Source organism: Leuresthes tenuis, unplaced genomic scaffold (genome assembly GCF_036924035.1).
Source record: "Leuresthes tenuis unplaced genomic scaffold, fLeuTen1.0.hap1 SCAF_7, whole genome shotgun sequence".
Taxonomy (NCBI): Eukaryota; Metazoa; Chordata; class Actinopteri; order Atheriniformes; family Atherinopsidae; genus Leuresthes; species Leuresthes tenuis.
In genome coordinates, this window is record NW_027325361.1 from 33,335,668 (window position 1) to 33,361,807 (window position 26,140).

A 26,140-nucleotide genomic window follows, 5' to 3' on the forward strand; every position below is an offset into this window, starting at 1 on the left:
AATTGCCCCACTGTCTTCCTAAGATTTATCAAATTATTTCTCAGAGTTGTCGAGTATTACATGCCATGTTGTTAAACTTTACTTTAGCCAGACAGTATATTAATTGCGTCTTTAATGGCTGACTGTCATATAAATAATGTAAGAATATGTTAAGGTTTACAATTAAACAATAAAGTGTTCATATTGCCAAGTAAATACCGAAATGGCTCCTGAAACTGGCCCAACCGGAGTCCAGCGGGAAAAAACATATTTAGAAAGTGTAAGTAGACTCCTTTCCGGCAGGAGGCGGACTGTAGGAAAAGGTGCGACAAAAAATAAAACGAAGCAAGAGAAACGGAAGTAAGGGTAGTATCAACAAACTGAGCAAAACTTCACTGCAGTTACAAACGATAACTTTTAGAAAGTTTTTATACACTCTTTCTTAGTCTTATTAGTGTCTGCGCATTATGGGGGGGGGGGGGGGGTTTCCCGCGCGTTGTGGAAGTGGATTGCTTTTGTGCTTAAACTCAGTGGCTAGTTTAACTACTTGAAAGAGCTAAGTTGGCTAACTTTTTGTCAGCTGACTTATGTGAGCTAATTTTGTCAGTCTCTGTCAGCAAACGGTGGTCTAATATGCTCAGATATTGCTCTGTGATTAGTTTGAACAAACTTGTGGGTGTAGCCAACTTGTTTGCTAGTTGGGGTTTGGACGTTTAGGTGGTTTATATGTGACACTGATAGATTTCGCTTTACAATGCTCCGGCAGCTGCTTCTACCTGTCAACTAGCTGTCTTCTCTCCTTCTTTCTCTCGTCCGCCCAATGGCTCACTGTGGCTCGTCTGAGCCAAGCGCAAAGGTACGGACGACCCGCCCGGATAGCATCCTGCTGCCACAGCTCAGCGTAGACCAGAGCATGAAGCCGGTGCTGTTTGAGATCTTTGGCGAGATATGGACCGTCCAGTCGCGGCTTGGCCAAGGAGTCTCGGCCTCGGTGTACCGGGTCAGCTCCGGCAGAGCCACCACTGCCGCAGTCAAGGAGTTTCAGGTCGACTCTCAGGGAGGAGATTACGGGTATCACAAGGAGAGGTCCGTGTTGGAGGACATCCAGGGACATAAAAACATTGGTAAGAACATTGTTTAAGATGTTTTAGCTACACGTAATCCGAGCAATGTGGTGAGACTGCTTATAGTATGTATTGTGTTTTTCTGTTAAATACAGAAGATTTGCTCTAAGACTTCATATATAGTTGCTACTGTGTCATTTGACATATGCTCATTTGAGAAAACAGGACCAGGTCTCAGTTTTCCGTCACAATTCTGTTTACACCAGTAATCTGCATCATGTAATCCCTTAATGAAGCACTGAAAGGATGTTTTCTTCTTGGTGTTAATACAGTAATGTAGGCTTAGTAATGATGGATTTGCTGTCTTGCTTCTCAGTGACATTGTACGGAGTGTTCACCAACCACAGCTGCATGGGTGTTGCCACCCGCTGTCTTCTGCTGGAGCTATTGGATGTCAGTGTGTCTGAGCTGTTGGTGAGACGCAACGGTACCCAAGGTGGGAGGTAAGGGAAGTGATGTCACTGCTGCTCACACAGCAAAAGGCACAGATTCTTGTGTGTAATATGTATACACAAAAGCAGAAAGTCCTACCTAACTCTCTGTTCCAGTTACTGCTACTAAAACAGTCTACATTTGTTTCCTTTTTAAACAGTGCTTGAAAATAAATGTACTGTACACGGATTTGTCATGCAGGTAGTTTCTCTTTTATGTGTGAGTTCATGCAACCATCATTCTTTGAAATATTCAACCAATTGTTATAAAAAGGACTAAAGATATTTAGTTTGTGCCATATTGTGTCGAAGCTTCATTTAAAAAAAGTACACCTTGCCATAGTGTTGTCACGGTACCAACATTTTGGTATTGATACTGGTACCAACATGTATTTCGATACTTTTCCAAATAAAAAGAGAACACAAAAAATGTCATTATTGACTTTATTTTAATAGAAAATCTTACTATGCATCAGTAAATAAAATAAAATACCCCAAAGACAGGCTTTTCTAATGCACAGACTACACAATTTAAAAATAAATAAAATACAACATAAAATAATATAAATGGACTATTTAAACCAGAGAAAGTGGCAGCTAATTGCAGTGCAGCTTTAATTTTTTTCTAGAGCTACTTTTGTGGAGAGTGAAGGGTGCTGGTTATGGTTATGGTGCTGGTCGTTCTCTGAACTCCTTAAGCCTAGTTTATGCTTCTCCATCACGTCGCCATCATTGAGCATTCAAAGTTTTGTGTCGAGGGACCGCGTTGCTCTGCACTTCCCTCGACGCAGAACTTCGAATGTTCAATGACGGCGTCTCGTCTACACCGTCATTTAGCAACGTCGTCGACGTGGACCTTAAGCTTAATTTATGCTTCTCTGTCACGTCGACGACGTTGCTAAATGACGGAGAAGCATAAACTATGGTTTATGTAGGTCTGGGTGCTTGTCCTTCAAGTATTTTGCCAAGTTGGAAGTGTTTCCACCCTTGGCCAGACATGTTTTGTAACACCGTTTGCACAGTGGTGCTTCGGTGTTAATGGCTTCACCGTGGAGGTTGCAGCAGCTGCCATTCACTCCCTGCTCCTGTCTCTCTCTCTCTCTTTTTCTCTGCTTTATCTCTCTCTGTCGCTCCACACTGCTCATTCAGTCGTTCACTCGCTTGCTACGGCTAGCTCGCCAAGGGGTGGGTATGAATCAAAATTTTTCGATACCGATAACTTCACTTCGATACCGGTTCCTGAACGCTACTTTTTTCGACACCAATTTTATAATATCAATTCTGACAAAAAGGAAATTACATTACAAATAACAGTACAAATTTTCTGTTTTATTTTTCAGCTCAGTATTTCAATTTCCCGGAAGGAACCTCCCAAAGGGATTAATAAAGTCGTCTATTTTTCCAATCCAAGCAGTTTTCTTACAGAAAAAATTAATAACAAATAATTTCCAGTGCAAAACCGTTTCAAACAGGTGGCAGGTTGGTGTCTAACACTATCCTACATACTGAGGATACTTTTCACTCAGCAGTTTTTCTTCAGAAAAGTCAACATGTCTGCTTTCTGCATGTATTAAGTTGCAGTGACATTGAGATTATTGCCGGATGTCGCTCAACGTTAATTTTCCTGTTAAAATGCTGCACACTGCGCCGTCCTCGGTACTCTTAGATGAAGCGGAGTCCTGTGGTGGATATTTTGAATTATGCTTTGTGGCGTCCACAGGCTGACTTGAATGCTGAGAGGAGGATGGTTGCGGTCCAACCTTCTTGCAGTCAAACACGGAGCAACTTTCTGCTCTTAAATTGATTTTGTTCACGGTCAAATAATTCATTAAATTAGTCGTGTTACTGGCCTTCGCAGTGATGACTTTTTGGCAGATGTTGCATCGCGCACTATTGGCATCAATCTTGGTGAAATGGAGCCATGCTGTAGACCTCGGTGGCATTGTTCGATGACACACACAGCTACAGTTCCCAACACAGATACACGTGAACCCGTCTGTGGGCGTAACCACATGTTCCTGCATGCGGCAAAGTGTAACGTTCATACAGCCAATCGAGAGCAGCATGATCAGTTCTTGATCACGTGATTAATCTCTGGGTACCGAAACTTGGCACCGAAAGACGAGGCATGTTTTGATACTCGGTACTACCGAAGCATTTCGGTCGGTGCCTTAAAAGAACCGAAGTTCGGTGCCCAGCCTTAAGCTCGCCTCGGCTCAAAATACAATGCGGTGACGTCACACGGCGACGTAAAAAAAAAAAAAAGGTATCATCCAAGCTCAGTATAGTACCCTTTTAAATGTCTCAGTACCCCGGTACGAATTAAGTACCGGTATACTGAACCAGCCCACCTTGCCATTTATGGATAAAAATAATTGGGGCCTGGACTCGATTAAAAAAATTTATGTAATTAATTAGAGGCTTTGTGATTAATTAATCGCATTTTTAATCGCATACAAATATTTGACCTGAGAACAGTGAGAAGCAATTTTTTTCACATGGATTTCAGTATACCATTGAATAATGACTGAATACATAAGCTTAAGCAACAAAACATTGTTTATTTTTTTTTCAAGGTGGTACAACGTGCTCTTCCATCCATCCATCCGTCCGTTTTAAAAACAAAAAAAATTAATGGACAGGACAGATACAAAGAGACAGAAAGCAGGGGGAGGGGGGAGGGGGGGACGACATGCAGATGCAGTAAAAGGCCGTCCAATGTGGGATTCGAACCGGAGCCGACTGCAGCGCGGACTGTCGCCTCCATACACGGTGCGCTTGCACAGCCCTCCACTATGCTACCGATCATCCCATCTCATCAGCTTCTTCGTTCATGTTTGACTTCTGCTCACTGTGGTTTGTTGTCTGAAGTCATGAACGTTAGTTGGCGCTCCAGTATAATCGGTATGCCTGAAACTGATCTAGTGAGAAATGTTCCATGGTGCGTAAAATAAGTGCGATTAAAATGCGTTAAATTTTTTAACACAGTAATTTTTTAATCTTAATTAACGCGTTCCAGTCCCAGCCCTAAAAATTATGTTAATGAATTTTAGAATATTCTAGAATTTGTTATTTTGCTTTAAATGACAACAGTGCTTGATCTACATGGACTCTAATCCACAATCTTACAATGTTCCAAAGTTTCTCTGTCTTCAGTTGGTCTATTCATGTTCAGTTGCCTTGAGATCAGATGGCCATGCAGGAAAGTCTTTGACAGTCAGTTATTTCTTGTTCTCCTTTTTCTGCTAATTTTTCTGCTCCATCTTTGTGGAAAAGGATTCACACCTTTTCCACAAAGATGGAGTGAAGAGCTGCTTCTCTTCGGTCGTTGTGGTATCATTCTCTCTCCTGCAGGTGTCAAAACTGCAGCACAACAAAAACAAAGCGATGATTTGAATAGCAACTGCCCCAAAACCTTTGGAAAGAAAGTACATCGAATGAGAAGAAAGTTTCTGTATGACTCCATAGTTTTATATTTTTGGGCAGACCCCAGCAGGGCCATTCCATGTGGCTCGTCCAGCACTGTGCCAGAGACATCCTTGAGGCTCTCGCCTTTCTTCACAAGGAAGGCTACGTCCATGCTGACCTCAAACCACGCAACATCCTCTGGAGTGCTGACGACGAATGCTTCAAGCTCATCGACTTTGGCCTCAGCTTCAAACAGGGAAACCAGGTTGGCATGTGTTAGAAGTTGCATGTTAAAGAAGACTTTTTATGCCTTTCTCTTACAAGTTGACACTATTTTGCGAGATCTTAATGAGATGCCTATGACATGCTTTGGTCAAAACACCACAGAGAGACACCATAGCTTTTTCTTTTTAACTTTGATTTTACATCTTTTGTCATTGCAACTCATTTTAGGGCATGAAGTGAGCAACTTGACTTCACCCCCCACTCCCTTATGTGGGTTGTGTCTTAAATGAGATCTGTCCTGCAACTTTGATCTACCATACTAATGTAAATTGGATACAAACAGCGCTTGAAGCATGCTACTGCAGTATGAGAGAGTGTACGGAGCCTAGCCTAAGAGCTAACAGTAGAACCAAGCTCACACTTCCACACACCAAACAGATAATACTTGACTGGAAGTTTTATTCTCAAATATTTGCATTTCCACTATGTGTGCAGTTCAGCCATGGATAGCTGATTGTTGTCGCTCATTTAGGCACAAGATGTCGTTGGTCATGTGTTGAACTGGCCCAAGTTACTAACATGCAGCACCACAGATAGGAAGGCTGAAGGAATGTACATGTGGGCACGCAGGACAACACACTTAAAATCTATCTATAATTCTTCTGCCACATATTGACCATAAACTCTGAGCTTCATTGTCTGGGCTTTGCTCAGTGTTTTTTTTTAATTCGATGATGAATGAATGATAGATATTTTGTGCTAGATGGCCCCAAACTAAGTGTCGAGTTGTGATTTTTAAGAATTTTTAAGTAAATAGTGACTTCAAACATTTAAATATGTGCTTAGAAATTTTACTTTTTTTTAATAATATGTCCCCTTAAAACAATAAGAGGGGATTTTTATTCTTTCAGTTATGTGCTTAATTTTCTAGGATGTCAAGTACATCCAGACAGATGGGTATCGTGCTCCAGAAGCTGAGCTTCAGAACAGCCTGGCCCAGGCTGGGATGGATGGAGACTCAGGCTGCTCGGCTGCCGTTGACCTGTGGAGCTTGGGTGTCATCTTGTTGGAGATGATCTCAGGAATCAAACTCAAAGACACCGTTCGCTCACAGGAGTGGAAGGTATGACACAGCTTTCCCAAGAGAGCTTCTATAGATGGATAGATGGAGAGATGCTTTTTTGATCCAAAAGAAATTTGTGGACTTGGCTGCATTTGCATCAGTAAAAGCAAAAACTATTATCAGGAATAAAAATAAAGTGAAGTGAGGTGATGTTGAGTACACATAAAGTGACACGAGTTAAAAAAGCGAGGCATTCACAGTCCTTCATATTGTCCATAGCACTACCTGTAGTGCTGAAGTGCCCCCCTCCCTCCACCACTTCCCAATGCACTGTTATACAGTCTAATGGCCCTGGGTAGGAAGGAACGGTGTCGATTTAGGGGAACCAGGGGCCCTCAACCTACTGTATCAGAGCAATTCTGGAACACATTATGAAAGTTTTCAGTAGGGAGAAAAGCGATAATGCAGCGAAACTGTGCTTTTGCTAGATTCATTAGATATGAAGTCATACAGTGTGTGGTCATGTCTCGGTCCTGCAGGATAACAGTGCTGCCATTGTCGAGCATGTCTTTGCCAGCAACAGTCTGGTATGCCCTGCCATCCCGGTTTATCATCTCAGAGACCTTATTAAGAGGTAAATTCTTATCTACTACATTGTACAGTAACATTATCTTGTTATATTATCTCCAGTTAGTTGCTGTTTTTTCCTGTGTGTGTGCAGCATGCTTCATAACGACCCAAAACAAAGATGCACAGCTGAAACTGCCCTGTTGAGCCCATTCTTCAGCATTCCCTTCGGTAGGTGTCCAAGATATCCACCAACATTATTGCAACTCAGTGTGCTGTTTTTGAAATGCGTGTGTGCGTGTGTGCGCCAGCACCTCATATTGAGGATTTAGTCCTGCTGCCTTCTCCTGTTCTGCGTCTTCTCAACCTGATCGACGACAACCACCTGCACAATGAAGAAGAGTATGAAGGTACAACAGGCTTTCTCTCTCTCTCTCTCTCTCTCTCTCTCTCTCTCTCTCTCTCTCTCTCTCTCTCTCTCTCTCTCTCTCTCTCTCTCTCTCTCTCTCTCTCTCTCTCTCTCTCTCTCTCTCTCTCTCTCTCTCTCTCTCTCTCTCTCTCTCTCTCTCTCTCTCTCAACATTACGAAAAATACTTATTTCACTTATAAGGTTTTATGTATCAGGACACAGAAAAAAGTAAGATTTTACGAATGCAACATTGTCTGATAAGATCACCTTTTGATAAAGTCTTTAAATTGAGCTGAGGGAGGAAAACTGTGTATACTCACTCCCAAGACTGCTCGAGTGACGCTTTAAAGAATTGAACCTCTTTTTGTCCAACATGTCGTTAGCACCTGGCTTCTAATTACCCTCTTCATTCCTATCATTTTTTTTCACAAACTACTTCAGTCACTGAGTTTTTGTTAAATTAGTAATGACATGGTAGAATATTAAATTCAATTAATTTACTTCAAATTCACTGCAATCACTTTCTTAATTTCCAAAGGGAAAATATGAAGATACGCTAATAATAGAAATGCATATAAAAATGAATACAACTTTTAAAATAAAGCACACGAAACATCTACAAAGTAAAAGTGTTGCAGAGATGGTGCGATCCCCATGAATAGTTTGGGGTGTTGCTTTTGTAGCTTGGCAACAACTTAGCTGATGAGTACACACGCAGCGTCAGCAGGTAACACAGGTGAACTGTCACTGTCAGTAGATAACATGGACCGGAACTCACAGCCAGCAGCTCAACATGTGGATGCGAGATGCTCCTTCTCAGTGACATGTCCAGGATTCCACCATCTGTTGTCAACAAGAGATCCTTCACTGTTCTCTCTCTGTCTGCCCGTATAATCTTAAAGCTGAGTTGCAGAGGTGTTACAGATGTTTGTGCAACCATGGATTGGTGAAAAAAAGAACTGTTCTGCTTTCCTGACATTTCCTAATGCATCCTCACCAAGGCTTCCAGCCTCCATTTGAACCACCAATGATCTCTCACGATCGAGTGAAGAAGTGATTTAAAGTCCCTCCTCGTTTTTCTCCATGTGGTTCCTGCTCAAACTTGTCGTCTCCTCTTCAACTCATCTGGGGTCCGATTTGGGGTCTTTTAAAAGTGCCAGTTATCAGGAGAAATGATTCCAGCAGCACCGGATTTAAATCCGCATGGGAAAATGTTTTTCAAAAAGCAGTGTTTTCACGGAAAAAAGCAAAGGCTGCCACTGGTGCAGTGTCATTGTGTCATGTGTTGTTCATCTGAAGTTGTATTTACCTCATTTTATGTCCTGCTACATAAAAGCTTAGAACTGAAAGAGGGAATACTTTCTTTTCTACACAAATGTATGTTTGTAAGCTTCTGCATTTTTGTTTGGTAACACTTAGATATCCTGGAAGAAAAAATGTCTAACTGTTGTCCTCAGACATCCTGGAGGACATGAAAGAGGAGTGCCAAAAATATGGCTCAGTGGTTTCTCTGCTCATCCCGAAGGAGAACCCAGGGAAAGGACAGGTAGAAGTGTTTTTGAAGTCCAGTCACATGTTTAAATGAACTACAGATGAGTACTCAGCAGAATATAGATGTAAATTTATTTAGAAGATGTGTCAGCAGAAGTAAACATGATCTTCCAGGGGCATCAGAGCTGTGATGAAGAATGCAGCAGAACATTTACCCCCTAATTCATCATCATTTGTTCGTTTGTGTCCACCAGGTGTTTGTGGAGTATGCCAACTCCAGCGACTCCAAAGAGGCTCAGCGGCTCCTGACAGGCCGCACCTTTGATGGGAAGTTTGTCGTGGCCACCTTCTACCCTCTCAGCGCCTATAAAAGAGGTTACCTGTACCAGACTGTACAGTGAAGTACTGAAACTTAGTTTTACGCCTCTGCATTGATTTAATTTAAAAAACAATACTACAAAATAGCATCACAATGGAGAGGTCTTTTCCCTGTAAAAACAGCAAGCCTTCAGTCATTAGTGGCTATTCACATACAACCAAGTGTATTTAAAAATGCATGCTGTCCATGTGGGTTTCTACACTTAATCTGTGTTGGCTGAACCTGGCTGTGAGGAGTATCGGCCTTCAGTCTGTGCACTACTCTTAAAAATGCACATTCATCCAGTGATTCAAGCTCAGTGCATCTGACTCCTTTATTGCGTTTTGTGAATCTGAGCTATATCACCTTTATACAATGCATTGCTAATTACTGGTGAAACACTTATGAGTTGTGTCAGGGATGTGATTAGAACCATGTAGCAGGTGAACACTGACATGTTAGTTTTATTTCTCTAACCTGGACTCCTAATGACACAATCACCCTGAAAACACGTGTCTCGTACTGTTGTTAAAGTACCAATAGTTATCTTTTTGTTTTTGTTGCCTATTTATTTTGGTTATGTTGAGCATTTTAATGAAAGGTTGTGGTACCAGTGGGTTTCCTGATGTTCTCAGCTGCCTCCGCTGGCTCTTTTCAGGGCGATGGGGTTCGGACTGATCCCACTATCAGCTGGTAGTTTTCACTCACTAGCTCTCTTCCATTATCTGAGCAAGCCAAAGGCTCCCAGTGCCCTGTCTTGTAGCCTTATGCTTTGTGGCCTTTTTTTACTTCCAAGTCTGCTCAAAGAATATTTGAAATACATATTTCCACTGTAACACACATGAACAATTACAAATTTCAGACCACATCCTGAAAATGATCAAGGTCAGTTAAAAAAGTGGCAAATGATTTGCAACGTCCACATACCTTTTCCACTAGTAAAAAAGAATATGAACCAAGACTTCCAACAGAGGTGGTAATGCTAGCCAGGTACGCTTTCAGTTTACCTCATAGTTGCGATGTAATTGGAAATGTAGTTTAAAGCCAGATGCATAATTACAGTGGTGCACCATCAGCCATCACTCTGCAATCAAAAAACTGGTGTAAAGACATGATGCGTAGGACATTTTTAGACTCTTTCATATTTGTGCTCATACATTTCTCACACATTCTGTTTTTGCTTGGAGGTTTGACAATCTTGCTCTAATCTCTGTTGTACTCACTGCTATTTTCACATCCTACTAATTAGCTTTAAAGTTGCATGCTGCTAATGCAAGGCAAAGGGAGATTGTGTAGGGGCTGTTGTACTAACTGCAGAAAAAAGTGTAATGTTTGACAATCCTCCAGTGTTTTGGTCAGTTTGTGCATGAAAATCATTTGTTGATGGCTTTGCTGCAAGCCTAGCATTTCTGCACTGGAGTTCAGTGGTAATACGTTCAACAAGGTGCCTGTGTTTGGATACAAGCTGCTAGTGTAAGTACAGGGAATAATGTTTCAATGTTCATATTATGTTCCTGATAACAGTGGATATATAATACACAACAATCTCACTGTTGCACTGAAACATCACATTATTTTGTACACAAGTGCCCTTTGGCATTCATTGGCTGGCTAACGAACAAAAATGATGCAATAACGAGATCATGCAACAACCCCACTCGTTAATTGTCTTTTTCTTAGTTAGACTACGCAAAGAACTACCAATTTAAATGTCATAAAATATGTCGGTTAGTTAGAACATGGAAAGAGCAAACTGCAGCATTGACCACGGCAAAGCGCTCTGGTTTATTATACATCCAGAGCCATTGCTGAAGCCTTAAAGATAGCTTCCTTCCAGCAGACTTCTACTGCTCAGTGATTTAAAAAAAAAACAAAAAAAAAAAACCAACAACTAAGTGCTACAAATAGTAATATGTAGCAGATTTGTGTTTCACTTTCTTCATAAAGCAGCACATTACGCATCACATCTGCCAGGTTATCTGATTGTATTTAATACAGTTAGTTTGTTGGTCTGTCTGCTAGAAGGTTTGGTCAAAAAGTTGCAGACAGATGAAGTTTTACCACAGGTGACGCATGGCCTGTTTTAGAAGTGATCTGAATCTGAATCCTGGATGTCTTTGTTTAGCTGTGGCAGAGCTATGCAGTCTCAAGCTGCTTTTATTGTTATTATTGTTATTTTTTACTGTATTCTTGTTATAACAATGCTAATTAGCTTTTTACCAAGCAGCCACAAGTAACATTATCAGTGCTGGTATTTCTGCAGTAAATGCTGATGTACTAACATCCGAACTGATTAGCAATGCTAATCTATCTAAATGTTAACCACTCGTTAGTGTTTAGATGGAATGCTGAACTGTTGACTTGGTTACCATATTTATTCAGGTTTGCTTGTTTTAGTTAGAAACACCTGTGGGTTTTATTGCTTATGATTTCTAGTTTTCATTGGTGAAAGAAAGAATGTGTTACTTTTGACTTGGTCCTGCTTTAAAGTCTGGAGTGTGAAGATGTGCAGTTGCTTTTCTCCTGATGTAAAGCACAAATATCCTACTCTGGCATACTTTATGTGGCATATGTTATGTGCCCGGTAAGATCTTTCAGCTGATTTACTGGAAAAGTTACAGCTATAATTGTAAGAAAGCCTTGTCAGAGGTGGGGCATGGTCAAACTTGGAAGTGATTTTTGACTTGATGCAGAATATCTTTATTCAGCTTTGATCCTGTTTAATTTTGTGAGAGTAAATACAACATTTATATTAGAACACAGACATGTTTTAAGCTTGTGTTAAAGTAAACCTACCTATTTTTACTGAATTATGTGCTTCCTTCCATAAAAAATTCATTTCTAATGTTCATCAAAGGAAACATTGCAGCTCTATTCAATGTAAAGTTCTAAAAAGAATGTATTTTTCTACAAGTTGTTTTTCCATATACCTGAAATGTGAATTCCAGTTTCCACTTGAGACAAAAGCTGGTCTAGAAATCTGCTCCAAGCACTTGACAGTACAACAATTTCTAGTTCTATGGTATGAAGGCAAAATTATCTTTAGGTGCTTTCCAAAAAAACATGGCCAAAGAAACACTCGGAAATTAGTTTTTAATTTTTTCTCAAACAAAGTCAAAGAGCTGGTGCAGATTTTGTTTTTCTTTTCTTTTTGATCATTTCAGAGTATTTAAGCTTAACGGCATTTTAAGCTTATATTTCAGTTTGAATTTGGTGTTTGTGTGGCTCCATCGCTACTTTCTCTCGCAAACGTTTTCCAAAAAAAATGTAGCCATATCACTGTTGAACAATTCCCTTGTTAGAACAAACTTACCTGACGTCTCCTGAACCAAATCTAATGAAAACTGTGGCTTAGAAAGAGAGTTTAGATGTAATGAACTTTTTTTTAGGTTCAGTGATGCATGACAAATCTGTGTATGTGGCGCTCTTAACATTGTATTGTCTTGGGTCAACTGGGTACTTGAATACCGAGAGGAGCTGTGTTAGTGCGTGTTTACACACTTGTTGGTTTAACATGTCACTTGGTGACAGGTGATGAGTACAGATCAAGGGTTGGCACCAAATACACACACACACACACACACACACACACACACACACACACACACACACACACACACACACACACACACACACACACACACACACACACATATATATATATATATATATTGTTGCATAGTAACATCCTGATTTAACTCCCTCTGTGTTGGATATGCAGAATTTATTTAAGTTTGCATCAGGTGTTTAAATAAATACCTTCTGTTGTCTTTACAAGAGGCTTACAGTTAAGATTAATTGTTGTAAATTCCTTTTGTTCATATGCAGTGTTCCCATTCAGTCAGTCAAACTTGATTTGATTAGCTCATTTTATTGTTCTTCAAAGTGTTTTCACAAAGAAGCAGGAAATGAATGCACACAGAAGTTCAGAATAGTTACATAACAACATTTCTATAAGTTGAAACTTTTAAGTTTCTGTTTAAAGATGCAGCATCACTTAATGTTTTTGTTGGGCTTTGTGGAACAGCTCCAGGAGAAGAAGTGGAGGATCTGAGTAGCCTTCCAGGCTCAAGAATTGTAACCATTTCAGAGATAAAAAAATGTTAAACTCAATACAAAAACAGACGGGTAACCACTGTAAAGCCTACAGAAAAGGTGTAATGGACTCTCCTTTTGGCTTTAATTCACAATCCTGCTGCTTGAATTTGTATTAATAGTTGTCTCTTGTATTCAACACTAAAAGCTTCTAAAAGTGTTACAGGAGTCTATCCTGTTAGAAATGATAACGCACACGAGTCTCTTGTTTTTTTTCGAAGTGTAAAACACAGTTGCTTCCACCTTGCTGTGACACCCTTTTCAGCTTGTTGAAGCAGCTGAGGATTTGTCAGTGACGGAGGTCACTCTGATTGGCTGTTCACCATAGTGAATAAACTTGGTCACATTTTAATGTGATGTTATTTTTTATGCAGGAAGGTTGAATGCTAATAAAAGCATAAACCTCTTGAGAAATATTGATTTTTGCAGGTTTGAATGTCATCACTATATAAATGAACTTATCTGAATGAAAACAAGCCCAGAACAACAAACTGAAATAGTTTTTCTCAACTATGATTTAAAGTCACATCTGGCCTGCAACTGTTGCGTAATTTGGTCAGGGAATACATTTAAGTAGCACAAGCTCTGCTGACCAGGAAATGCCCAATCCCGACAGAACTATCCGCCACTCAAAACCAAATGCTTGGGAAGGAAGGAGAGAGTCCAAATTGTCGTTATCATTTTAAGACTAACTAACCTAAAAATGGCACTCCTCTAACAAATAATTTACATCCCAGATCAGTACTAGTCAGAATGGTATGAAAATTGAGCAAAAGTAAAAGCTTTATTTGGATTTTTACTATACATCATTGTTTGTATTTCTTGCCTGAAACGGATTTTAAAAAATAAAAAAAGTTGGGACTAGTCAGGACCCCCATAGCGCTTAGCTTGGGCTTTACACATGTTACTGATGACAGTCTTAATGGTCATTTTCATCTTTGATCCTGAGAAGAAGGCTTCCATTTTTACTTGGACATGGTTCGCAATATGCTTCTTTTTTCCACATTAAAGCTTGAGGTGGCACAGGTGAATGTAAGTCCATATTGTAGTGCTTGACAAAGATTTCCTACAGTAATCCCTTGCCAATGTGGTTATATTAACTGTTGGGAATGAACAGTTCTTGATGTAATGTCATCTGAGGGATGAAAGATCACTGGTGTCCAACTTAGGCTAGCACCCTTTCCCTTTTCAGACTCAAATTCCTCCAGATTCGTTCAACGATTTTCTGCACTATAAAGGGAGAAATATGTTTATTGCCCCCAATTTTTCTTTAAGTAATATAGTTTTTTAATTATTCAGTTACCGGTACTTCAATACATGCTGTTTTTAGTATCAAATCATGATTACAATGACTTGTTGACATCACCTGTTTAGAATCTTCTTTTTTTTTTTAATCTTACTATTGGCCCACAATTGCCCAATCCCAACCTTTTGGGAAGGTGTTGCAGGCCTGAAATGTAGAAAGAGATGTATGAAGTTGATTGGACAAAACAAGAAACATATCTTGGGTATATAGAGTCTGCACCGAAATGAAATTTTCCATAACATGCCAACTTTTTCTGATTTGCAATTGTAGAATATCATACGACGATTCTTTTTCTTTTGGGGGGGGTTGACTATTATTATTACTGAATAATCCTGCTCGTAAGATGTGTCACGGGGGAAATTTGCTATTTTTTTTTCAAAATGTAAAGAAGCACAATGGGAGAAGGTCACTATATGCAATACACATGCTTTACAGCCCTCCAGTTGATTGAATCATGCTGCTGTGTTTGAGTAAATTACAATAAAAATTCTACTTGACTTGAAGTGTTGTTTATCTGGTGTCTTGAGGAGCAGTAGATGACTGATTCAGGGTTTCTGTACTGGGAAGTGTCACTGGTGTCAAAAACAGATTAAAATTATGCAAATTCTGTTTTATTTGTTAATCAAAATTCAACAATGTTTAGTGATTTATTGAACTAATAAGTTTAACTGAAAGTGTGTCCAAAGTGAAAGATGCTACAGATTGACAAATTATTGACATACAATGTGGAATAACATTACTCTGGGCTTCAAACTGTTTTTCTGCCACCTTATACTGAATTAATTGTGATTTCTAATCTTGAGTGGGTAGCCTGTCAGTTGCTGTAGTTGAAAGTACACTCAGCCACGCAGTTAAGGTTTCCTTTGAAGGTAGGTTTAAGCCCACACAGCTCAACTCTTGTCTTTATGCTGAGCCGCTGTCTTCCAAAGTTAAGGAGTTTCTAGTCTCACAAGTATTACTAAGCCGTCTGCCTAAATACCAATATTTCTACAGCAACTAGTGTCTGTTGATAAGGCAGTTGGAATGTTGGAGACAAAAGTTGTCAGATTTTCCTTTTATCATTTAGAATTAGACTGAACTTGATGACAATCTGTTTGAAAAGTTGTAGCACTCGTATAGAGTCTGAATCTTCACTGTGTTTTGGTCAGTGATTCGTTTCTCCTTTGACTGGTCTACATGGAGTAGAGAAAGAAGATGGTAAACGTCTGGTTGGATGTTCCTGTCACTGAAAAAAAATAAAACATTAAATATACATTTGTCTCCATTTAGCATGACACTCATTAGCTCAGAAAAGTTACAGCGAAGAACTGCTAACTTTCAATTCAGCATGAAAACCACTAACATGGCTGCTGTGACTGCTGTGGGGTTATTATCAGCTCTCTGTGGAGCTGACTGCTCTGCTGTCTTCATCAGTCTGGGTCAACGTCGACTGCAGAGCAGGGCAGACGCTGAAGAACCAAGAGGTAAGATGTATCCGAGGAAGGACAGAAAACCACTGTGACATTCCACAGACAGAAAGGTTGAAGATTTACACAGATTAGCCATAACCATATGACCACACAGAGTAAGCAAATGATCACATCATTGTAACAGCAAATATAAATTTATGTGACAGATGGGGTGTTAGGTCAGCTCTTTAAAATCAACAAGTTGGATTCGGGACATTTTGGCACAGAGCGAGTTTGGCCGAGGCCTCAGCTGGGTTGAAGCATTGTATCAGTGTCAACACACGGCGTCTGCTGCTGACATAAGACAAAATACAAGCGGTTTTTTTCCGTGCTATCTGTTGTTTCCTTAGCTAGGAATTTTTTTTATCTGGCTTTGTATGCATGAATTGGACTCATTTTGAGTTCAATTAATTGAATTTTATTGGATTATGATTGCAATTAATTGGACTCTAATTGGCTTGAATTGGACAACATGATTGAAGTGCCTTGTGTGGTGAACTCAAGTGTGGATTTAATATGAAACTTAATCTTTGGGAGATCCCAGCAACATTCCTGTGCTAATGTTTGTTCAAAGACACAGATGTGGGATTGATTTAGGGGGACTCTCTCCCACCAGACCTGTTCCATAATTTATGCGGAAAACATTAACTTCCTAATTCCAACTAGCAAAGCTTTCCCTGAACAAACAAAGGAACCCCTTATATGACAGTTAAGGTAGAAACCAGACCAAATGTTTCTTCCTCCTTATCTGGACACCTCTATCAACTACTTTCTTCAGATTCACTTTCAGTTGGATTCTTAAATCTGTGTTAAATGTGTTTATACCTTTTGTACAGGTTCTTTAAGGTTTTCAGTGACATCACAAGCTGCATTTTGATACCTTTTTCACTATCGTACTTGGTATGATAAGGAAGAAATCATTATTTAAGAAAATGACAAACTTTGTTATGGAGCCACATTGCCCCCTAGTGGTCTGTAGTATCAAATCAAATAGTTAAACCTAAATTAATGACCCAGACATTTATATGAAATGACTTGAACAAGTCGTTTTTGAATGTTCCTTTATGTAATCTCGGTCAAAGCAAGCAAGAACTCATGAAGTAGCACTGTGAGACTGATTAACATTCATTTTAATGTTAATGATTTTAAGATTTTTCCTTCTAAGGATGGTGCCCTTTATCGAGGTTTATTTAATTTAATAGTAAGAACACCATTTGTAAACTGTTTACATTATTCTGGCACTGCCATGTCAGACGTTTGCTACACTTGAGATGACATTTGTTGCGATTTGGCGCTATATAAATAAACTGGATTGGATTGAGTTGAATTGTCATAATGTTTTGCCTCACCAGGGTTGGTTAAGTACTGAATGTGTGATATCCTAGTTCTCTTCAGTCATCTAATGTCCTAAAGACCTCCCACCTTCCAGGCTGAAGAGGAAGAAAGCATCGTTTCCTTTGATGAAATTTCTGCTCTTCAATCTGCTGTGAGTGATGAAGCTGCTTGTTCCAAAGTTTGGGCATCGGTAGTAGCAGCTGCCATCAGACATGGTTACTTTAGAGACAACCTTCGTGGGATCATCCCATTTCTACTCAGCGCCTGTAAAAACAGGTGGACACTCCTGCAGCTCATGGAAAGCCATTTATTTCACAAGAACAGGAGCTTTGAAATATGAAAACAGTGAAGCGTGTAAAGCTGGAACCACATCCACTACCATCAAATCAATTCAATTCAATTCAATTCAATTAAATTCAATTCAATTCAATTCAATTTATATAGCGCCAGATTACAACAATTGTCATCTCAAGGCACTTAAGTAATATAGTCCAATTCAAGCCAATCGGAATTCAATTCATTGTAATCATAATCCAATTAATTCATATAGAGCCAATTCAAAAAATAATATCCTAGCTAAGGAAACCAACAGATTGCACCGAAACTTGTCTTCAGTCCAATCTCCCGTCCTGAGTCTGAGGCGACTGTGGAAAGGAACGACTCTCTTTAACAGGAAGAAACCTCTGGCAGAACCAGACTCAGGAAGGGTGGCCATCCGCCTCGACCAGCTGGGGTTTGAGAAGACAGAAAAGAGGGAAAAGAGGGGGAAAAAACACCATAACACCATTCAAAGGATACCTGTTGGAACAGGGAAACACAAGTTAATAACCACAATAATGTCACATGTACATAATATCATTTGAGAAATTAAACAGGGGGAAAAGAGAGCAAAGTGAGGAAAGGTGTGACAGATGAGGTCCCCCAGCAGTCTAAGCCTATTAACTATGGGATGTTTCAGGATTACCTGAGCCATCCCTAACTATAAGCTTTATCAAAAAGGAAAGTTTTAAGCCTAATCTTAAAAGTGGAAAGGGTGTCTGCTTCCCGGACATTTACTGGCAGCTTATTCCACAAGAGAGGGGCCTGATAACTGAATCAGAGGACTTGTTGTCAGGGTCAGTGGTCACCATGCAGTGCATGTTCATTTGCTGTCTGATGTCCGACTGCTGATCCATCAGGACCGTCGTAACCTGCTGCCATGGACATGGCCACTTGAGCTTGTGGTCACTGGGGCCTGATGTTAGGTGGAAGTAGGTGGCCATATATCCTGGACAGTCACTTTGTCCATTTAGGTACACTGCCTGCCTAAAGAACACAAAGACTATGAAAGTAAGGATTGGACACTTGACTACTGACAGTTCAGAACTGCCTCTAAATCTTTGTTTTTGGTGGTAAATTAATGTGCCATTTCCATATCACCAGCTCTCCAATCACAAGTCATCAACTGTAGTCAAAGATGGGTCAAACCTTAAGCTCCTCCAAGATTATGAAGTGAAACCTGAGAGCATGAAGAGGGATATTTTAGCTTTTCCAAAGTAAAAAAGAGAGTCGCAAATAAGTTTCTGTATGTGCTATGAGTTCAATGAGCTCTCTCATTTCTCCAGGTTTTCTCCCAAAAGTTTGCCAGTTTTAGATGTAGCCCACGTTTTGTTGGACATCACCTAGACAACCAAGGGTTGAAGGTTGACAGCCAGCTAAATGTAATCATTTTAAGATTTGGCAGTGGTCTGGAGAGCCGGTCTGGCCTGGCTTCGATGTGGCATTATGGGGTTAATTGACCCATTTCCTGTCCTCTCAACCCACAGTCAGTCAAGGCCGCCCTTTCTGAATCTGGTTCTGCTGGAGGTCCCTGTTCATGCATCTTTATAGCGAGGAACTGAATCAAAGACAAAATGCAATCCTTTAATTTCCTTAGTGAGGCAACCAATTTAGAATTTACTTAATTTGATCCAACAGGATTGTATCTGGATTGAATTAGATCTAAAGTGCTGTCAGATTACTTTTGTTGGGGATATATAGATATAATTTTTTATTGGAAAAGAATCACATAATTTAGCAGATGCTAGGCCTTGGTGTTTGGAGGCATGACACGTTTGATTTACATGTTTGGTCACCTATGACATAACAATGTCAGGGGACACAGGCCAGAATGTTCATTTTATGAACTTTAGTGGCTATTTTTGTGATTCAAGACTGTTTGCCATCATTTGTCTGCAGTGTAATTTTCATTAATCACTTTTGTTAGTTGCAGAATGACTGCAAACAGAAAAAAATCCCTTGACAATATGTAGTTCTTGGGTTCCCCAAGATAAAATCATAACAGTTTGATCCAAAAGCATCATTCAAATACTAATAGCTATGAGTTGTACAATGTTTAGATATACATTGTTATAGTTGATATGCATGATTGACAGTCTCAACTCTAAACTCTGTGTCTCACTATACCACTAATAAGGAGAGAGTATAAGAAAAAATTCTATTCTGTTCTATTCTAAGACCCACATGAAAACACGAGTTAGTTTGAGCCCAATAAGCACCTTTAAAGTGATTATTTTATGACATCTGGTGGTTGAATCAATAAACAACACTGTTGCAAGTTGTTTAACTTAGTTTTGCATACTGTTTAAGACTATCAGAAATGGAAGGAGAAGAAAAGACAAAAAATGTTGCTTCTTTTTTTTGTTTTTTTACCTGGAAGGAATAACCTATTGGTGACAAGAAACAAGGGCTGTACAGTTTCCCGCCTGCTGGTGTGGTGGCCAGCAGACCGGTGATGTTGCGGATGTGCCAGATGTGTTGAGGACACTTAGTGACTGACAGGTTCATTTCACCCACAGAGAAACCTGCCTTTGATGGACTTGTTCCCCTCACCCCCTCAAAAACCACACGGGCCTTCTGAGTCATGTTCAGGTTGACATTATGCAGCTCCCAGGAGCCCAGTCCACCTCCTGTGATGGTGCCACAGAGACCAGTGAATAGATGTTAAACACTAACTCTTTACAGCATCAAAAGTTGGTGAAAATTGGGTTTGACTATGATTCAGTTCTGATGGTATTGGTATAATTAAGACTTTAACGATGTCGTACAAATCAACTAATGTTACCACCAGGCATCAACAATGTCACAAGCTTGCAAATCCTACACATCATCCCAATGCTAATTCCTCCTCTGGCCCTACCCCTTTTGTTTGGGATGATATGCACCTTTTTACTTGAGGATGAAGGAGTAGTGAGTTCCTCATCACTTGAAGTTAGATAGGGCCAAGGGGAGGAATGGGGATTCTGTATAATCACTCATATATAGTGCAAAGCCTTTCATTGGTCTCCTGAAATGCCCTTGAAGAGCTTCAGTTTACCACTGGGGTTGGCCATATCATACTCTTTAACCCATGTACTGAGCACATCATCAGCTGCCCCGGTGTTATGGGGGAAGAACTGCAGACACTGAGTTCCAGGTCGGCTCTCCAGGGAGGCACATTCACCAGGTTCAGCAGTGGCTGTATTGAGGTGCATGAAGTAGCCTTTTCCTGTGTAGAAAAAGCCAAAAATCTGAGATCATTGGTCCTCACTATTTTCTGACATGAAACAAAATTAGAAAAGGACACTAAGATTTGACACGAGAAGCTACAAATGTTGAATGGTGGTTAATAATAAGTCTTCTGTTCTGATCAGTTCATTGTTAGGTGTTCTGAGTATGAGCTACATGATTCCAGTTGCTGGATTTTCATCTGAATGTAGCATAATATCCAGATTTGCAAAACCATAAAATGAAATTTGTGAATTACATTCAGTTTCCATCCACTACAGGATTTATTGTGATAAACTCCTGCTGGTGCTAACTATCCAGTCATGTGCCAGCAACGGAGGACGCCACAACACTGTGCTGTTGAAATAATAAAAAAACTCAAATGGTCTCAAAGAATGTAAAATATGATTTTAGGGTTCGAAGCTTTCATGGAGTGAAAAGAAGGTGTTTTTAGTTTAAATTTCTCCTATGTTCACCACATAATTTCTTCATGCTATTTCATTGTTTTGATGTTATCAGTGTCAGTCTTAAGTGAAGATAAACCCTTGAAGTTGTTTGTGCTATTTTATTCTGTGAAAGTTGAATTATTCTTTGGGCTTTCTACATCATCATTTGACAAGTTGTCATTTGATCTTGTCACATCTTACTTTTATGAACATCTTTTGTCCCCTTTGCAACTGTGTTCCCCTCAGTCTTTTGTATTAAAAATCAGCATAAATAAGATGTATAGAAAATGTATTGTTTTTATCAGATCTTTCTTGTTGTTTATGAATCTCTCATGTCTGTTGATGAAGTCAACATTTCTCAAGCAGTCACACTATATGATTAGAATGTGGAAAGGAACGACTCCCTTTTAACAGGAAGAAACCTCTGGCAGAACCAGACTCAGGAAGGATGGCCATCCGCCTCGACCAGCTCGGGTTTGAGAAGACAGAAAAGAGGGAAAAGAGGGGGGAAAAACACCATAACGCCATTCAAAGGATACCTGTTGGAACAGGGAAACACAAGTTAATAACCACAATAATGTCACATGTACATAATATCATTTGAGATATTAAACAGGGGGAAAAGAGTGCAAAGTGAGGAAAGGTGTGACAGATGAGGTCCCCCAGCAGTCTAAGCCTATAGCAGCTTAACTATGGGATGTTTCAGGATTACCTGAGCCATCCCTAACTATAAACTTTATCAAAAAGGAAAGTTTTAAGCCTAATCTTAAAAGTGGAAAGGGTGTCTGCTTCCCGGACATTTACTGGCAGCTTATTCCACAAGAGAGGGACCTGATAACTGAAGGTTCTACCTCCCATTCTACTTTTAGAAACTCTGGGAACAACAAGTAAACCTGCAGTTTGGGAGCGAAGTGCTCTGTTAAGAAAATATCTTACAATGAGATCTTTAAGATATGATGGAGCTCGGTCATTAAGAGCTTTATATGTGAGGAGAAGAATCTTAAATTCTATTCTGAATCTAACAGGGAGCCAATGAAGAGAAGCTAAAACTGGAGAAACATGATCTCTCCTGTTAGTTTGCATCAGAACTCTGGCTGCAGCATTTTGGATCAGCTGGAGGCTTTTCAGAGAATATGTGGGACACCCCAATAATAAGGAATTACAGTAGTCCAATCCTGAAGTAACAAATGCATGAACTAGTTTCTCTGCATCACCCTGAGACAGGATGTTCCTGATTTTGGCAATATTACGAAGGTGAAAGAAGGCAGTCCTAGAAATCAATTTTACATGTGTATCAAATTATAAATTCTGGTCAAAAATAACTCCAAGGTTCCTCACTGTAGAACTAGAAGCCAAGGAAATACCATCTAGAGTAACTATATAACTAGACAATTTCTCCCTGAAGCACTCAGGTCCAAAGAGAACAACTTCAGTTTTGTCTGAATTTAGAAGCAGACAGTTCTGAGTCATCCAGGTCTTTATGTCTTTAAGACAGGCTTGTAGTCTGACCAACCTATTGGTTTCATCTGGTTTCATAGATAAGTACAGCTGAGTATCATCAACATAGCAATGTAAATTTATGCCATGCTGTCTAATAATGTTACCTAATGGAAGCATGTATAAAGTAAAAAGAATCGGTCCAAGTACAGAACCCTGAGGAACTCCATGACGTGTGTGAGGAAGATTCTTCATTTCGAAGAACAAACTGGAATCTATCAGATAATTATGACTTAAACCAGCCTAATGCACTTCTTTTAATGCAATAACAATAACATGTTGAAGTCTCAGTAATAAAATACTTACCAAATAAACTGTACATATACAGTCAATCACTTTACATATAAAGTAAATGGAAAGAACCAGATAAATGATTTTTTGCACTGTGCAATATGGGTGGGTGTGAATAGGCGTCTGTTTGTTGAAAAACCTTCAATTTGTGCTAATAATTCCAGTAACATTTTGTCACAATATCCTATCAGCACAGAGATAGTTCTGAGGTCAGTGGAAGTTCATAGATTAACTTAAGCATTATCAAGAGTGATCTATTTAATAATGAAGGACAGGTTTAATGTAGCTGTTTTTGGAATCCTGAAGCCCTATGAATGCAGCTGTTGTCTACCAAGATAGGTTTGGTTGCAGGCAGCAGTACATCTGACACTGAGTTACACTCTGGGCTGTGTGTTTGCCTACTGAATAATGCTTTACCTTTTTCTTTTCTTTTGTATTAATGTGCGTTTATTTTGACAAATATGGCATAAATATTAGTTTCAAAGCTAAATAATTATCAGTACAATTGTAATAAGTTTAAATAAGGGAATCAGCACAAGTAAACATTTAATTAAAAAACACAGATATACCAATATGAAAAACCCTTTCTTTAGCCTTTGCTCTCCAAAAAATCATTAGTTATAATTATCATTATTTTGCTTCCAACATTACTTGCTACAAATACCCCGTTCAAGTTCAGCTGCAGGGCTGCACGGTGGTGTGGTGGTTAGCACATCAAGGGTTAAACTTAATAGACATACATCCTGTCTACTCTGAGTCAATTGACACTGAAGATATAATGCGAAAGGTATTGCTTACCAATCCCAGGCCAAAGCTATGAATGACCCTAATAACCTGCCCATTCAAGCTGTGAGGGGATGAAAAGCTAAAGAAATGATAAAGATGTCACGGCTAGAGGACTAGCTGTCAAGAACACAGACACTGTACACAAGGGGTAAAGGTGAGATTAGATTTTATTGACAGGAGTGCAAGTGGAAGATTCAGAAGGGCATGGAACTCTGTGGGAGGAGGGAGATGGTTAGGGCGATTAATCCGGTGGTAGTTTTGTGCTTACGTGTAATCCAGAGGGGTTCCAGGTCGGAGGGTGGTGTAAGGTCCTCAGTCTGTGGTGGGGTGAGCAGGCAGGAAGAGGAGCAGGCAGACAAACGGAATCAAACCAAGGATGATGATATAAGTACAAGGAAACAGGTACGAGTTTACCGAATTACCACTTGGGAAGTGAGACAGTCTGGCGAAGACTGGTTCCTCTTGCAGCTCCTATAAGGACTTCCTGATGAGGACCAATAGGAAGCAGGTGTGAAAGCAGGAGCAAACCAGAAACTGCCCAGGGCTCCCGGAAAGGAAATGGTTTCCTTGGTTTCAGACAGAACAGAATCCAAAACAAGATACAGAAGGAGGCAACATTAAGATACGGTCAACTATTTGAGAGGAAGAAATAATCTTTGTGACCTTCTACTCCTTCATTACTTTAACGTGGCACCCTGAATCAGCAGAGGCAAACAATTTAACTTTGAATGAATATAAATATAAATTTGAATGAAACAAATAGACAGACACAATGTGCATATTTTCCACCAATAGCATAATATAATCTGGAAGCACATTTAGAAATGCAGATCTGATCAACATAGATATGATTTAAAATCACAATGAAAGGCACCAACATCAGTCACATGTACAGTATGTGACTTTTCATAGTTGCGAAGGACAATGACATACAGAGACAAAAACAAAAAAGCTGACAAAAGCCTTTATAGAACTCAAACAGCAACTTATGATCTTTGTTGTCTTTATCATAACAATTACTGAATACTAGAATAAGCATAGGATTTGACTGCATTTGTTAGAATTTTTTTTTTTTTAAATCAAAGCACATAACAATCCCACATATGCAGACTATTATAGGGTCCATCCACCACGACATGTAAATGAACACATTTTTAAGCTGAGGTGTCTGCTAAAAATTATGTGTCTGCTAAAACTGGTAAAATACAGTTTTATTCCTTTTATTTTATTAATTAATTGACTTTCGGGTAGCATTGACACAATTGTTTTTCTGCTGGGTGGTACTTACTACTTCAGCTGAAGTCACCTTTAATTTTCACCCTGGTAGTTATCAATACTCTAAAAACTCATTTGTGTTGTACATGTTGTAGATTTTGCCAGGAAAAACTCATACCTTTCTCATGCCTTTTTGGGATATGACTCTACCTCTTCTTCCTCATTCAGTGACGGGAGATCTATAAATTTGTTAATCTGGCCCTGCCCACATCTCCAGCTGCAGCCAACACTGGCTTTTCCTGTCTCTGCTAAGCAGTGATGATTTCTAATGCTCAGGTAATTCAGCCATACATTTATATAGCCATTGTGTTATTTTTGTATGTTCAATACAACCAGTTAGAAATACAGAAAATAAATTCCGCCTTAAATCTTTCAACCAAGCAGCCATTCCCTCCATTGTAGGATCAATAAAGTCTATCTTTATCTTTAACTTATCGTTATGGTAATGTATTCACTTTCTATGCTTTCAGAAACTGAGGTGCTGCAGGCTCCAGGAAATGGACTAACTCAGGGCTGGTAGCTATCCACGCACTCCCAGAGGAAGTTCCTGCCTGGAATCAGCTGCAGGAGAAACACTACCAAGTGAGAAGCCACAGCACTCTGATGGGCTGTAAGCTGGCATAAGCACACTTGTGGGAGCTCTGGGAGTGCTACTTTAGCCCGGGAACCAGCAAAGCAGGTCTCGGCCGGAGCAAGCAAGCTTCTGGACAGCCCCTAAAGTGCAGCGGCTTCTCGCTTGACCTAGCTTTTGCTGTGCTTGTTCAACTCCTCAATAAGGAAAGTAGCTACTGGTAGTCCTAAAAGTTGCAAAATGATGTCATCACCTAATTTTCATAATTTGCCATGTGCATTTAAATTTTCTTTTACATTTATAGTCAAGGTGGGATCAGCCAGCTGCGGCTTCACACATGCTTGATTAATTTGTAGTCTGGACAGGAAGGGGTGAGGATGACTGCAGCTGGTAGATACTGCTGCACGAGGACTGGGCTGCCCGTGAGTACCTTGGGATGGGGGAGGGACCACGGCAGCACCTACTCCGCATTGAGAAAAGTAAGAACATACATGACGCATGCTTTCACAT

General features: G+C 39.8%; 2 protein-coding genes across 3 annotated transcripts; one reads left to right on the forward strand and one right to left on the reverse strand.

Moving 5' to 3' along the window:
* The first annotated feature begins 264 nt into the window (after positions 1-264).
* On the forward strand, positions 265-14,959 carry uhmk1 (U2AF homology motif (UHM) kinase 1). 2 transcript variants are annotated; one of them, XR_011916954.1, is made up of 9 exons: positions 265-1,103; positions 1,420-1,546; positions 5,021-5,207; positions 6,099-6,290; positions 6,770-6,864; positions 6,952-7,028; positions 7,109-7,207; positions 8,626-8,752; positions 8,952-9,087. XR_011916954.1 is itself a non-coding variant. In XM_072390205.1 (9 exons), exons 1-9 carry the CDS (start codon positions 800-802, stop codon positions 9,096-9,098), a joined length of 1,317 nt encoding a protein of 438 aa, XP_072246306.1. In that variant the 5' UTR covers positions 270-799; the 3' UTR covers positions 9,099-14,959. The 2 variants fall into 2 exon arrangements, 1 of the variants encoding a protein (XP_072246306.1); XM_072390205.1 differs by having other exon boundaries at positions 270-1,103; positions 8,664-8,752; positions 8,952-14,959.
* A 906-nt stretch (positions 14,960-15,865) lies between these two features.
* Positions 15,866-26,130, reverse strand: LOC140312457 (meprin A subunit beta-like). Its single transcript, XM_072390292.1, has 6 exons — positions 26,061-26,130; positions 20,564-20,765; positions 19,931-20,189; positions 18,331-18,540; positions 17,327-17,492; positions 15,866-15,951 (listed from the first exon to the last, which is right to left on the reverse strand). The coding sequence occupies exons 1-6, from the start codon at positions 26,128-26,130 to the stop codon at positions 15,866-15,868; spliced, it is 993 nt and encodes a 330-aa protein (XP_072246393.1).
* Positions 26,131-26,140: the final 10 nt, after the last annotated feature.